Consider the following 16622-nt stretch of genomic DNA (forward strand, 5'->3'; position numbering starts at 1 on the left):
TATATATCAAATAAAGTAAATAACGAGTCAGATGGTATCAGATATATGCCACAAAATTTATTTTCAGAGTTAGCGAGTACTTTCGACTATAAGTCTTTATCAAGCTATGAAATAAAACATGGTAAGATAGAATTAAAAACATAACAGAAGCTCAAGAAGAGGCTTATGGTTAACCAATGGGATTGCAGAACGCAGATTAACCAATGGATGGCTATAATAAAACAAAGAAACAATACAAAACGTGTAATGAAAAGCCTAAGAACAATGGCAAGATTGGGTGGAGTTAATTAAGGCATGGTAAACCAAGCCAAAGCCAAGTAAGATAGATCTGATAATATAATAATATGATAGAAGGCCTAATAATATATATATACATATATATACATATATATATCCAATCTGCAGACAGTACTGTTTCGGTCTTGTTAGATCTCACCAGTGCAGCTCAGGATTTCAAGTATGAAACACGACTGACTCAAACATGGCTTGGGTCAGCCCTGTGTGACGTGATAGACTGGTTCGCATACAAGAGTGCACAATAAGTGTGCTATACAAATGCAAAATATTATCACACACACAAACACACACACACACACCCCACACTTATGCTAGTTAATCTTTAGGCACCAATTTCAGATCTACTAAGGCTAAGATATCCCGAGGGTATCCGCCCAATCCTCTAGCCTTAGTAGATTTGAAATTGGTGCCTAAGATTATAAAGCCTCAATCACTGATAGTATGGCTCAGTAAATTAAAGTAGTGAGCAACAGGAAGCCCTTTTGATGGTCTTTAACTAATTTTTTTGTGGTTTTTAAGTCTGAGTTTTTCATTCGGTTTCGCCTACAATATTTACCGTTATTACATTTAGTTCAAAATAGTTGTCTGAGTTTACATTCGATTTCGCCTACATAATTGCTGTTTATTACATTTTATTTCAAAATAGTAGTGTGCTGCGCTTTTGTACGACGGTGACGACAAAATTCAAATTCGGCAAACTGGCTTCGGCAAACCGGGTTTTGGCCAACTGGGATTTCATGTTTTCGGTGAACTGGATTCGACAAACTGGGTTTTCGGTAATGAGTTAAATTCGACAAACCGGGTTTCGACAAACTGGATTTCAACCAACTGGGAAGATACACATAAGGATGCTGGATTGGCGGTATTGGGTGCGTGAGAGTCGACACCAGACCTCCGCCCCACCATAGTTGGAGCTGAGGTGCAAAAATTATGAGAATATAGAACTCTAGGTGCCCGGAAATTTCACTCTCGCACCTAAAAAAATCTTACTGATAATTCATATCAACGATAAAATAAAACAATTATTTTTCTTAATACACGTTCAAGAGTGCGATTGCTCCGTCTGCACCCCACCCTCAACCTGCATCCACCCCAGTGCAGTACTGTACTGTATTAGTTTTCTCCCTGTATGAATGTATTTCAGTATGCAGTATCATGGTCGAAACTACAGTACTATGATAAAATAGGCCGCTATCCCGTTACAAATACAAGTGAAAATTCGTTATTGACAAGTGTATAGGCCTACATTATATAAACAAGCCATTATGAAATAACAATGAAATTTCAACAGCAGATCATGTAATGTTAGGTTATTAGATAATAGGACATAACAGGCAATTGATGCAAACATAGGCTTATATACATTTAGAAAAGGCCGTCCTCTGCAAGTCGAAAATGGCATCGCAAGCAGCCCACCCCCACCTTATTACCTGTAAATATTATTATCTGCATATGCAGTTCACACACTGCCGCGAGCGGGCTTGACTCGCATGATATGACGCACCTCCTGTACTGTAAAAAGCGTTACAATTCTGTAATGCAAAATACGCTCACTGCTCGTTCTTCCTCTATCTATATTCTTTATTACAGTGCAGTATATGCATTCCCTCGTGTATAACGTAACCTCAGATCAAATTTGTTTTGGTTCCTATTGCTAACATATTTATATCATGTAATTATAATGCGATGTTTTTGACAGATTTGAAGCACTTCGAAGCAATTTGTAACGTACAAAATGGCCGCTGCAAATCATCAAAAGGAATTAAATTCAATAATTGAACTCTATAAAACCATAACCATAACCATAACTCCACGAATTAACTTTGCCGCCATCAGCAAAAGAGGTCCCTTCCAAATTTCAAGATAAATTTAACAACCTCATGTTAGAATTAGAGGGCGCTATACTGAAACTTAGCAAGTCCCATGTTGCTGCGAACAAAAGTATGTATATCCTATTCAAGACATGTGGAGGTTGGTTTTTTAATGATAAGTTCAAAATCTATCGCAAATTGATAATTGATAAACTATGTGCGTCAGGATTTATTGAACAGTCTATAAGATTTTACAAGCAGCTAGATAAATCGGACTTATTCAAACGAAAAATATTCCATGGATTCTCTGATGATAATTACAGATATAAAATGAAATATTACCACATTTTAAGAAATAATAAACTGGATAAAAATAAGTGATGCTCACGTCCTTTGTTCTGGTTCTAAAGAGACCCCTAAAGACAATAATAATGTTAATGTTAATGCTTGCTATTTTAAATTGCCATATTTACAGTTTGCACGTAATACGCAAAGCAGAATTAACAAAATTACTAGTAAATATTGTCATGGAATTGCAATTAAGCTGGCTTTTAAATCGTTCAAAATTTCCAATTTTCTAGGAGTGAAGGACCCCGTTCCCGAAATGTTCCGTGCTCGTGTTGTATACAAATTTACTTGTGTGGGATGTAATTCCACGTATATTGGAGAAACCAATAGAAGACTTTCAACACGAGTGCAAGAACACTTCAGGGACGGGAATTCTCATATTTTTCAACATTTGCAGGCTTCAGAACGCTGTCGGGATCTTGCTAATGAGAGATGTTTCACCGTTCTTGAATCTGCAGATTCAGCTTATAAACTCAAAGTTAAGGAAGCTTTGCATATTATCTGAAACAATCCATCCCTTAATAAGCAAATTTACAACTTGAATATCACGTTCGCTGTTTGATTCTTATGTACTAATTTACATAACAATCCGCAGTGACGGGTGGTGTCTACGTTTTGTGGTTTGCTTCATTAGTCGCTTTTCTAGTTTGCTTATTTACATACATGTGTATAAATCCATATAAGCTTTGGCAAAATTTGTCATCTTCGCTCTGATGAGAATCGTTTTCTCGAAACATGTTTGCTATACGATCGGGCTCAATGAGTCCGTGGTCACCATTAAAGTCTATTACTTGCTTTATAAAGTGCCTTGTGGTGTTTTTACTTATACGAAATTTTGGTGACATTATTTATGATCTATAAAAATAAACAACATGGAAAATAATAGACTACTAAGTATTAACTATCACAGACAGAGATATTGGGCAGAAAAGGGCAAAACTGTTGGGCATTTGAAATATAAAACATATTAGATAATTTTGGCTTTAGGTGTGTGTGGAAATTGTTGATGATAGCATTGTACCAATTTTTTACAAAGAAGATGTAGCACTTCAAAACGGAGGAGAAATAATATAATTCACTTCACTTTTATAACAATATTATTAAGCAAGAAAATATATGTGAAAATTATGTTTATAATTTAAATCCGAGGTACAGAATACAACAATATTTAACGCTTTAGGGTATCTTGCCATAATTTATTGATTGACAAGGTAAAATAGAATTTGTTTATTTTTCCCGACTCTTCAAATTTAGAAGATAAAAATTTTTCCTGTTTGTCCATTGCGGGCGAGTCGAGTGGTCGAGCAGTAAGGCAGGGGCGCCGCTAGCTACAGCCTTAACATCGGCGCTGTTTCCAGCCGCTCCTCGCCCATGGTTCGGTTGGTAGAACCAAGTCTTCTCGGATAAGGACTTAAAATGGAGGACCAGTGTATAAATCTGGCCCTTGTGCACTTTAAAGAACCCATTGCATCTTTCGGAAGAGTAGGGGGTTACCCCGATATTATGGTTCATTTCAGCCCCTCCTGTCGTTGTGGAATTATGTGAACATGTATCTACCAAGAAGCGCCTCTTTACGGCTGCTAGTCACGAGCCACGCCCATAAGCAATTCAGCACAATGACACTGCAAGTTATGAGTGATTCTCCTACCTTTACCATTTTATAAAAGTATTAGAAAGAAATATATACATAACTTAAATGTACATTCCTTGAAAATATGCATTTGTAATAAAGTATAATTAATCTAGATCCAGAGAATTGAGCAATTTATTTAGAAAAGAAATCATTTAAAAAATAAATGCCTGTGTGTCTGATAATTATATTGATTTTATTTTGTGAAATGGGTCTGATGTCATTTTGTACTGAAATAAAAGAAACTTGAAACTTCAAAACTTCAACCATCGCATTCATATTATTAAAAATATTGATTTATGATATTATAAAGATGTTACACAGAGGGCGATATTTGTCGTCTATAACTCAATATTTTTAACTCAACGTTCTGTACACGGATATTTAATAATTTTCAAAATAATAGCTTAATGTCCTGTATCAGTGTTCTATCTATTTTTGAGATTGTAATTCGTTTTTTAAGTAAATTTTACAAAGATTGAGCTCAGGATCTCTGGCATTTGAAAGTTCCAGAATCACGAAGAATTTCTCGGTCTAGAGTAGAACTATTATTATGATCTATGATAAGATTTATTTTATTTATTATTATATATGATTCAATTTTTTTCCTCCGTTGTGGACATTTCACCCACTTTTATTCAACAACGATATAGGACTATATATGTCTAGAATTTTTTTACCACTGCCAAAAAAGCAAAACATTTTCAGGTTTCCTCTTTCTTTTTCGTTTTTTAACCTTCCTTTCCATTTTTCTATAACTTAAATATCTATCAAAATAATTAAGAAACTCCAAATATACAGCCATTCTAATTCATTAAAGAAATATTGAATAAATCTGGTTTTGATGAACAATCATAATACTTCATTCTAAATCTAAAAATTGTGAATGAGGCAAGAACTAATATATAATTAATTTAAAAGTAATCATGACGTTTTAAATGGTCAACTACAATAAGTGAACGTAATGTAATAACAACATTTGAGAGGTCCAGTTTATGTAAAAATTAATTAAACTGATTCCAAAAATCTTTAATCTCTTTACATGAAATAACATGTGTTTGGAATCGTCTTCAATTTTGCGTATTTTACACAGAGACTAATCAATACGTTTCCATTTAAATACGTTTTTTCGACATAGTATGAGATTAAAAATAAATTTATAACTAAAATCCATTAGTAATCTTCCTTTAATCCTAATAAGTTTAACAGCCATACTTTATGCCAATTTATCTTGATGTTTAATTTATTTTCTCACTTATTTTCAATGTGAGATTTTACAGATTTTTTCGATATTAGTTGAAGGATAAACATCTTTTGTCTTAAGCACCTGTATATTTTGTTTATTTTTTTAACGTATACAATCTAGTTTTTATAGATTTTCACGTATTTTTTTCTTCCTTTTTCTTCCCATGAAACCGGAATAGATTCAGTTATTGTTTTTAATTCAATTAAACAATTTGCCGAAGATTTAAGTTTGTTTTAAATATAATATTGGCATAATATGCCATCTTTATTTAAAAGATCATTGATATGTATTATTTCTGAATTAACCCAGTGTTTTGAATAAGGTAAAGAATTATATTTGCCTTTTTTAAATACATGATTTCCCCGTATAACTTCACTCTTTATATCTTCCGCTGATATAGGTGTTTATACCTGCATGATGAATACCATGCTAAAATAACCTGGCAATAAAATAATGGGATCTGATTTAAATTTAAATTTGGGGTATTTTTTATTTTGCCTAATTCATTTAAAAAATCATATTATCTGGTCCTAACTTATTTAAAAAAGTAGTAGGAACCTGTGCCCAACTAACGGAGCCTTTTAAGATTATATTTACAAAAGTGGCTTTGAGAGAGCTACAGTGACTTTCAAAATCACACATCTTTAATGCTATGATTTATTATGGTATCTTATGAAAAATATTTCGTCTTTGCAGAAGCTACATATGCATATAAAAACCAAAAGCCTATTATACAACTCATTGTCGAATCAAACTATGTAGAGGATGGTTGGTTGGGCGACCTCATCGGCACTTTAAAGTACTTCAAACTCACTTGTGAATCCTCCGTTGGAAATGAATTTCGAAATATCCAGAAGGAAATCGGAAATAGAGCACTTTCAGAAGGTACATTGTTATTTCTCTGACAACAAAAACATTCAAAGTAATTTTAGGAAAATCTAACAATATTGGTTTGAGGACAAACTGTAGGGAGACCCAAAATTGTTTCATTTTTAAGGGGCAGACTATTGCGGTAGATAAATATCCACAACATAAATTCAATGTATTCCAATAAAATCCATACAACCAAATTAAAAACAAAACAATAAACAAATATTCCATGGTGAAATTCGTATAATAATCTGCTCATCTCTTGTGCAATATTTTCGCCCGTACTGTAACGCGTTACAATTTAAAAAAACACAACATAAAACGTTATTTTTGACGTCACAGTATAGGCTTACCGACTTGGTTACCCTCATTGAAGTGAGCATTATGTAAGGAACTTCTTACTTACACTGTTTTGTGAACATGATGAAGACTGATTGCACGTTATCATGAAAATATTGGAAAAATAGATCAATAAGGCATAGTTATTGTATGTCACATGTTGTAATTTCGAAAATATATATATAAATTCTGCTGACTGCAAAACCAGAGATTCGAATTTAAATCCAAACGAACTTTTTAGTTATAATATTTACAATTACATTCCAGATATTGTTATTCCTGTATCTGAAACACATGTTTTTTCGGGGAAGAATGTGCCAAGCGATGACGTGGACGGCCGGCACACAAGTGTAATTAATTGGACTACAGACGACGTTGAAAAGTGGTTAAAAGACAACCTCATGTCAGACTACAACAGTTGTATGAAAGATGTGAACGGAGAAATTCTTTTGCAAATGGTGAAATTTTCAAAGAAAGCCCCTGAATTCTTCTATTCACAATTGAAATTGGACTTCGGGATGAGTCTAGTTCAGATATTAAAATTTGCAAACGCTCTTGAAAAATTGAACATCTGAATTGTATTAAGGCATTGAGTGGGCTTATCAATAATGTAAATAGTAATTGTAATTGTAATGTGTAACAATGATTAATTAGTATTGATAGTAATGTTCAAAATAAATAAAACTTTTAAAAAGTGCATAAGAAGGAAAATGACCTTCATGAAACTTAATGAGCTTGTAAAATGAAGATCTGGGTGTAGTAATAAAGTTTTAACCTACACAATTAGTAGTACAATTACAAGTGGTAATAAAACCTAACATATAAATATAAATATATATAAAAAAAAAAAATATACCTAAGGTAACCTACTGGAAAATGTTTGGCATAGTACCAGGTATCATGAGTGGCCACTGCCAGACATTTTTAGTGGTGGGGTGTACCCGCCAGACACCCGCTTATACCCTGCCCTCCCCCCAAAAAATAACATAGATCAGCTTGTGAGTTAACACGATCAAACGCCTGTCTCTTATACACATCTAGATGTGTATAAGAGACAGATATATATGTATATATATACATATATTTGTAGAAGTGGTTGGCGCATCGGTTGTGGCTTGGACTCCCAACCTCAAGGTCGGGGGTTCAAAACTCTCGCTGTGAAAATCGCTTGTGTTTTTGGGAAAGGCACTCTACGGTTGCCTCTCTCCTCCCAGGGGTACAAGTGGGTACCTAGTAGGTTCCAACACTGCGCTGATTACTAGCCGCAATATTATGGACGCTCAGCGAATCCTTTTAGCTTTATACGTTAGTTACAGTGTGACCACTGCTTGGGTATTTACCCAAGATCTTGGGTATTTTGACTTGGTCTTGGGTTCTTGGGTATTCCGTTCAAATCCTTGGGTATTTTATTTTTACTAAGAAAATTAAATAAAGTATATTTCAGTCCATTCAAGTAAGCGAAACTCAACGAAGTGCATATAACATTGTTAATTGACTGTTAATTGCTATAAACATGGGTTCAGAATTGTTGAATTTGTGATTTGCGTTGCCATTGATCTTACCTAATTAATGCATTACATAATCCACTTGATCACTGATCTACTGATAACACTGGCCGACTGAGGGCGTATTTTTCTATTCGTATTATCACCTCATGAATATTAATTTTAATAATTAACACAAACAATTACTGTACAATAAAAAATGGTTTATAAATTGAACTAAAAGGGAAACTGTACATGCGAAAAACACGTTTTTTTCAAATTTAAATGCATTTTCTGGAAGCTTGGGTAATTTTGGACAATTTTTGCTGAATCTTGGGTAATTTCGACTCAGTCATTGGGTAAATCAAAAATTGTGAGTGGTCACGCTGGTTAGGTACTTGCCTCCCCCTTTTTTTTTTATGTGTGATGACAAACAAATGTCCTCTGTAGGTAGACCGTGTTTGATTTCACTAAATTTGATAATTTTAGTCCTAGTGAGCTACTGATTTCCATGTGTTACTATTAGATAGTATTATTAATTATTGTTATTGTTACGCTAGATGAAAACTTAGTTTTGACGTTTCATTTCGAGTCTTCCCGTCAGTTTCCGTTTTATAGCTAGGCCTGGTATGTTGATTTATCATTGGCCCGCCGGTGAAGCGACAATTTTACTCGTACGTCGTCGACTCAGGCCCTCGCTAGAACTAGGCCTGGGCCTAGTTTACCATACATAACGGACTAGTGTAGCAGTCTGGCTTCATTATAAACTAATACTTTATAGAGCAGGAGCCCAGGGGTGTCAGCATAGCTGGAAAGTTAACCAATTTTTGTGTATATATTAATGTTCTATGAGCCTGTCTATGTAGGAGAATGGGCATCTGCCGGTCCCATTGTGGTGGGTGTGGTCAGGAGGGGCATAAAAATGGCCCCAAAAATTGAGCTAGATCAACTTGTGAATTAACCCAATGAAACCTATCAGAATATATTCGGCATAGTTCAAGATATCACGAATGGACAATGCCAGACATTTCCAATGGTGGGGAGTGGGTGCCAGACGCAAAAAACCGGTACCCCAAAATTAAGCTAGATCAGCTTGTGAGTTAACCCGATGAAACCTACTGGAAAATGTTGGGCATAGTACCAGGTATCAGGAATGGTCACTGCCAGACATTTTTAATGGTGGGGTATACCTGCCAGACACCCCCAAATACTCCGCCCAACAAAATTGACCTAGATCAGCTTGTGAGTTAACCCGATAAAACCTACTAGAAAATGTTCGGCATAGTACCAGGTATCAGAAATGGCCACTGCAAGACATTTTTAATGGTGGGGTGTACCTGCCATACACCCCCTTATAGCCCGCCCCCGAAAATTGACCTAGATTAGTTTGTGAGTTAACCCGATAAAACCTACTGGAAAATGTTCGGCATAGTACCAGGTATCATGAGTGGCCACTACCAGACATTTTTAGTGGTGGGGTGTACCCGCCAGACACCCCCTTATACCCTGCGCTCCCCCCACCCCACCAAAAAAAAAAAAACATAGATCAGCTTGTGAGAGATGGGTAAATCAAACGCATTGCAAAAAATTGGCATAGCACCAGGTATCACGAATGGCCACTGCCAACATTTTTGAGTGTGGTGTATCTACCAGACACCCCCTTATGCCATGCCCCCTCCCAACCCCCAAAAAAGAAAAAAAAATTATCAAGATTATCTAGTGAGTTCACCTGATGAATGTTACATGACATGACAAAGAAATGCTGCAAACAAATAAGAAATGCTGCAAACAAAAAAGAAATGATGCAAACAGAAAAGAAAACGCGCTGCAAAAGAAAGAAACGCGCTGCAAACAAAAACAGAAACGCTGCAAACCAAAACAGAAACGCTGCAAACAAAAAAGAGAACGCGCTGCAAACTAAACAGAAACGCTGCAAACAAATAATGACTCTCTCTTCAAGCAATTTGTGGGCGTATGGTGTGCCAAAACCTGGCCGAGATAGTAAATTAAATATCAATCACATGCAATGATTTCTTAAATACATCAAACATTTTTATTGAAAATATGATTACTTATAATATACTATTATTCAAAATTAACCAAAAGTGCTAAAATTTCTTTATAATCTTAACGAACCAAATACAATAGTAAATCATTGAATTGCGGCAATAATTTCAACATTATTTTCTCTAATCGTCTATGAAACCGACAGTCGGGTCTGATTTATATATCACCTAGTAACAGTTGTACTCGCACAAGCCATCCAGGATAGATTAACGGCGGCCTTTCATAGAAAAGTGGTGCGCCACCAACGAACAAGTAGAGTTTGGGCGCTCGCGCACGTCAACTCAAGAGAGAGACGGAATTGGTTTTGAAAAATGGCAACTTTCTAGGCTAGGCCTAGGCTATAGTAGGAGAGAGCAAACTAGCCCGTAGTCCTAAATTCATTCAAGAAGTAAAAGTGATGCATTATTGTAGATTTTGTGGTATAGAGCTGTCTAGGCCTATGCCTATCACAACAAGTGTGAAAAATGTGCTTTTGATATGGATGTCAATAAGGCAATAACAAATACACGAAAACGGCCATATTATGATTCAGATTATGGAGCTTCATCATCATTTGCGTGTAAAACAAACCTTTTGTTCAATTTAAACTTTTCCCAAATTCACAATGCAATAAACCTCTACTTTCCTAAGATTCTAAAAAAGAACTCGGACTCAACTAACAGATTGTGAGTCAGAAATTCAAAATATAATATGCTACTGTATTTACTTAGGCAAGAAACAAATTGAAGTAGACCCCTCACATATGAGGCAGGTCATGGCAAAATGGCTATTGTAGCAAACATTGAAATTCAAGTTAATGTTATCAGATAGATACCTGAGTGTGTGATCTTTAAAATTAGGGGTCATTCATTGAAATTGGACATTTCAAACCTAACTTATTGGAAAGTAAAAGTACCGCACTCTTAGAGTAAATATAATTTGAGTAATTCCCTTCCAAAGTTATTTGTGCATACATTGTTTAATGTTTCCAATACCTTGGGACATGTTTATTAAGATATTAAACTGTTGATTTATACTATAGTAAGTTGATTTTTAGGAATTGTTTTGATCTCAAATATTTTAAAACTCATTTACTCAATACTGGCCTGTTCGACAATTTAACCATTTTGCCATGACTGGCCTCGTATAAAATAACAGACCTTTCCTGTCTTTAACCCAAGGAAAAAATCATGATGTACCCTTGGGGTAGTGCATTGGGAAAGAAGCTTATAGTATAGATGTATTTAAATGTGTATGAAGGTCACTTCTCCAAAAAAATTGTTTTACAGTTTATGCTATCTGTCATTGTTGTTGTCTAGCTTGATACAAGTCTATCTGCTACAAACCGGCCTGCTAGAAACCACCTTGCCAGAAACTGTTCTGCTATCAGCCAGTCTGCTACAAACAATTCTGTCGAAAACCTGTCTGCTTCAAGTCAGCCTGCTACGAGCCATCTTTCTAGAAATCAGCCTGCTACAAGTCAGCCTGCTACAAGCCATCCTTCAAGAAACCAGCCTGCTACAAGTCAGTCTGCTACAACTCAGTCTGATACTATTACTAGCCAATCTGCAACAGATGGCCTGCCATAAGCCAACCTGTCCTAAGCCAATCTGAAGGTATTAGTTTAAAAAAATTATTCATGCCCATTCATTTGCCAAATCTTTTGAATCATATTATATTGGTCACAAATTTTATTAGTATTTTATATCTAAGTAATACATGCAAATTAATCTTTATACATAAATCCACATTCAGTGCATACTTTAGAGAGTATAAATAAGTATGGCTTCATCAAAATAAAGATTCTGTAGTCTCACTCAACTTAAAGCTACATAAAGGACATTCACCATCACTCACTAGCTTACCTCCAGTGTTAGTTTGGTAATGGCTCTCCCTAAACACTTGCTCATTTTAAGTGTAAAAGTATGATTCAGAATATTCTTAAAGCAGTTTTCTATAAATTTGAGCCCTTTTGAAAACCCTCAATTGATTTTTTTTAGTAAAAATGGAATTGCACTCTTTAGTAATAATTTTATAAAACATAGGCCTACTTGTTTTAATATTTTTTCTTAACTATTATTTTTTGTCATTCCTCAGATGATGCCATTGTGCCTAGCCCCGTGCAGCTCTCTGTAAAAGAAATGGCACTCCACAGAAGCACTGTTATGAAAGACATGATGGAGATGGTATTTTGAACTGTACCATGAATATAATGTTTCTTAATGATCGTGGAGAAGCTGAGGAGGGAAGAGGATCTGGCGTAACCAGGGAAGCACTAAGCATTTTCTGGCGCGAGTTTTTCACTTCACTTGCTGTTGGTGCTGCGGAAAAGGTTCCCTCTATTAGACATGATTATCAGAAAAAAGAGTAGCAGAGTGTTGTAAATGTTCTAGTGTTTGGTTTTTTAGCAGAAAAGTTCTTTCCTTTGCAACTTTCAAAGGCCTTTATTGCTTCCTGTCTATTTGGAAAGAAATGATTTCTAAAGAAATGTTAATAGATTCATTCCATGACTACATTTCAAGAGATGAGTATGAAACTCTCAAGAATTGTGTTTCTGGAGAATGTTACCCAAGTACTGATGATGATATTTTTGAAGTGCTTTCAAGTTACAAATGTTACAGAGTAGTTACCAAAAAAAGCATCACAAAAATCATAGAAGAGATGGCCCATCAAGAACTGATTCAGCGCCCAAGATACATTTCAAATGCATGGTCACCTGTTCTTTCGAAGCTGAAAATGTACAAAGAATTTGAAATTGTGGATAGCCTAGTACAACTCTATCTGGAGAAAAAGCCGTCGCCTAAGAAAGTTTCCAAGATATTGTCTGCAGCACCTACTAGTGAAAGACAAAATGAATGTTTTGATCATTTGAAGAGATTTGTGAAGTCCCTAGACGACAACACTTTAGGTACGTAGTCACCTAAAATATTATGTTAGTGCAAATGATAGGGTTAGAATAAAGATTAGCAAAGATACTGACTTTCTTTGGAAGATTTTTCAAATTTTGTTAAATTGGCCAAAATATTAGAGACAGCCAAAGCTTTGCAAAGACCTTTAAGCCATGAAAGCTTTTGTTATAGAATTTTTTTTTGCTCTGACTTATAGCCAACTTGGGCAGTTTCTTTGAATACAAAAACAACAAATATGCAATAGTTTCTCCAACCAGATCCTGTCTCTTATACACATCTTTAATGTTATTATCAGATACCTGAGTGTGTGATCTTTAAAATGAGGGGTCATTCATTGAAATTGGACATTTCAAAACTAACTTATTGGAAAGTAAAAGTACCGCACTCTTAGAGTAAATATAAACGTCGCCAACCATTGGAAAAACATATCCCACTAGTGTTTTAAATCAGTTCTTAGTTTTGTACTTAGAGAAAAAAAAATTATAATGTTGGATATTTAAAAATGTTTTTGAAGAAAAACTAATTTAGAATTTTAACACAGCATTGTTACAGTTTTACATGCATATAATGTTATAGGACTACCATGCAAGGCCAAAATGCTTTCTACAGTATGTGCCAATTATCTTAAGGATAATAATAATGTGAATTAAAAATCATTAATACTGCCACAAACACTGGAAAAACATGCCCCACTAATGTTTTAAATCAGTTCTTAGTTTTGTACATGGGGAAAAAATGTTACAATGTTTGCTGTTGGATGTTTAAAAATATTTTTGAAGAAAAACTTGATTTAGAAATTTAACACAGCAATGTTCCAGTTTTACATGCATATAATGTTATAGGACTACCATATAGGCCTAAATGCTTTCCATGTGCCAATTCTCTCAAGTATAATAATACAGTTAATGTGTATTAAAAATCATTAATTACTGTCACAAAAACATGTCCCACTAGAGTTTTAAATCAGCTCTTAATTTTGTACTTAGAGAAAAAAATATATAATGTTTGCTGTTGGATGTTTAAAAGTGTTTTTGAAAAACATATTTTAGAATTTTAACACAGCATTGTTACAGTTTTACATGCATATAATGTTATAGGACTACCATATACAGTATTGTGCAAGGCCTATATTCTTTCTATGTGCCAGTTCTTAATTCAATTTCTTGTCAAAGATTTCATTCATCTAAGATTGCCTATAGGACAATCTAAATTCAACCATACTATTATACCATGGAGGTATGATTATACAGTATTTGATTGATATGTAATGTGGATTAGGCCTAACAGTTAAAAAGGATTTGATTGTTACAGTTTCTACTAGTTCTGTAGATATTTTGAATAAACAGTGCTTTGTCTTAAAATGCGTGAAGTGTAGTCAATAATTCCTGATGATGACATAATTAATGTCGAAATATTGAATCCCAACACGATGGCGTGTATTTCAATACTTGGAGTATGTATTATACTTTCTTATCTGAGATTAATCAGTGGACCTTTCGGTTTTTAGACTGCGTGGTACATGAATACCATGGCGTAATCGCAGTGCATGCCAAATGGTTCTGTAACCAGCTAACATTCCGGGTCCTTTCATTTCTTCCTGAACTACAGCTTTGAGTCGCTCTTCGTCTGTTCCTTGAACATTACCTTTACGTCTTAAACCAAGGTTTTGAAGTCTTCTTTTAAGGGTTCAAATGTAATGCCCATTTGCTTATCTAAGATGCTGACAATAACTTGATAAGGACATCCTCGATGAAAATAATTTGTTATTGCCTTGTTGACATCCATATCAAAAGCACATTTTTCACAAACACTTGTTGTAGACAGCTCTATACCACAAAATCACATTTTACTTCTTGATCTCAATTTTAATTTAGGACTAGTTTGCTCTCTCCTACTATAAAGTCGCCATTTTTGAAAACCTATTCCCTCTCTTGTCATGAATATGAAATGCGCCCTCACGCTTTCATTACTTGTTTGCAGCATAGAGGTATAATAAGAATAATGTTTAATAGCTCTATGGTTTGCAGTGTTTCCTTTTTTGTTTGCAGCGTTTCTGTTTTGTTTGCAGCGCGTTTTCTTTTTTGTTTGCAGCGTTTCTGTTTTTGTTTGCAGCGCGTTTCTTAGCTTTCTTGTTTGCAACACGTTTTCTTTTTTGTTTGCAGCGCGTTTTCCTTTTTGTTTGCAGTGCGTTTTCTTTGTTTGCAGCATTTCTTTTTGGTTTGCAGCATTTCTTATTTGTTTGCAGCATTTCTTTTTTGTTTGCAGCATTTCTTTTTTGTTTGCAGCATTTCTTTTTTGTTTGCAGCATTTCTTTTTGTTTGCAGTGTGTCCCTTGTGGGCCATCGTAAAATTAGCTTACAGTCTGTATATTAAAGCTTATTTTGCAAAATTTTACATTACAATGTAACTTACGAAGCTGAAATTTGATGTATTGTACATTGTACATCTTCGATGATGATAGTAAACAAAGCCGATTCGGCAATCACCATCACATCACATTTTAAATTGCCTGGTTGTTTTTCGTGTTATCGACTACAATAAAAAGCTAAATTTATTATTTTGGTTGTTATTATGTTGATATACAAACTGTGTGATACTCACTAATAATACATGCCTCGAAATTGATACGAAAGGATCATGGCAAAAATTGCCTATGTAGTTAACATTCCTCGGCAGTTTTTGTATCTTGAGTTTCAGCAGGTTTTAGACAGTATATGATTGTGCCCATAAATTCGTGGTTTACGAAAATAAAGTCTTTCCAAAATTGTATGTGTATTTGTAAAAACAGAAATTTCTATTCTTTTAAAAGCCATTACTGAAGAACATACGATAGAATTGATAATTTGTTATGTCCGCATAAACCTCATTAATAACAAAATAAACTAATTCAATTAATGTATTTAAATAAGTAATTTAACAAACATTTGATAATTTATTTAATAATCTAGTATTATAAATATCTTACCTAATTTATAAATAATTCTTAGAATATAATTGATTCAATATTTTTTCATTAACGATTACATAACTAATTAATGAATTATTTAAAAATAATATAATACAAATAATTCTTAAAATAAAGCGATTAATTTAATAAATAATTTTACTGATTAGTTATTAAATAAAATTATAGCTTAATTCATTTTTGAATAATTTAAATAATTTTTTTAATAAACAATTAAACATTTCAACTAACTATTCAATTTTTACTAACCAATTATAATTATATCTATAATTATTTATATAGTTTGATTATATTTGATATATTAAAACAAATATTTATTTAATATTATTTTATTTTAAATTCAAAAGTTCACTCTCAAGTTCACCACCTAATTTTTAATCGTTACCAACACTTGATAATTTCTTCCTTCACGAAAGTTCACGAAAGTGCCATTCATATAGTTTGATTAGTTTTTGAGATATCTTGTCTAGGACAAATCCCTTTAAATGGTCCTAATATTCACACCCTGCTCCGTTTCATCATTTCTTCATTGAGTTATACCTAACACACCCTGTTTCAATTATGTCTCTGCAGCCTTTTTTGAGGTTTCGAACACACAAAAAACAGCAAAACAGACAAACGTTACACCCACACACACACCCACACACACACACACACACACACACACACATATATAT

The 16622-nt window shown here is 34.1% G+C and overlaps 1 protein-coding gene across 1 annotated transcript; it reads left to right on the top strand.

The window, feature by feature from the left end:
• Positions 1 to 5994: 5994 nt before the first annotated feature.
• LOC117106342 lies at positions 5995 to 7207 on the top strand. The gene is made up of 2 exons (XM_033247713.1): positions 5995 to 6217; positions 6809 to 7207. The coding sequence occupies exons 1-2, from the start codon at positions 5995 to 5997 to the stop codon at positions 7114 to 7116; spliced, it is 531 nt and encodes a 176-aa protein (XP_033103604.1). The 3' UTR covers positions 7117 to 7207.
• Positions 7208 to 16622: the final 9415 nt, after the last annotated feature.

This window comes from Anneissia japonica, unplaced genomic scaffold (genome assembly GCF_011630105.1).
Source record: "Anneissia japonica isolate Jap-2015-1 unplaced genomic scaffold, ASM1163010v1 scaffold284927_len164819_cov98, whole genome shotgun sequence".
In the NCBI taxonomy this organism is placed as follows: domain Eukaryota; kingdom Metazoa; phylum Echinodermata; class Crinoidea; order Comatulida; family Comatulidae; genus Anneissia; species Anneissia japonica.

Excerpts from the sequence above, each read along its gene's own strand:
- LOC117106342 (XM_033247713.1), top strand. The coding sequence starts at position 5,995 with ATGGTATCTTATGAAAAATATTTCGTCTTTGCAGAAGCTACATATGCA. Across the intron at positions 6,218-6,808 it reads AAATAGAGCACTTTCAGAAG|ATATTGTTATTCCTGTATCT; the intron begins GTACATTGTTAT and ends ATTACATTCCAG.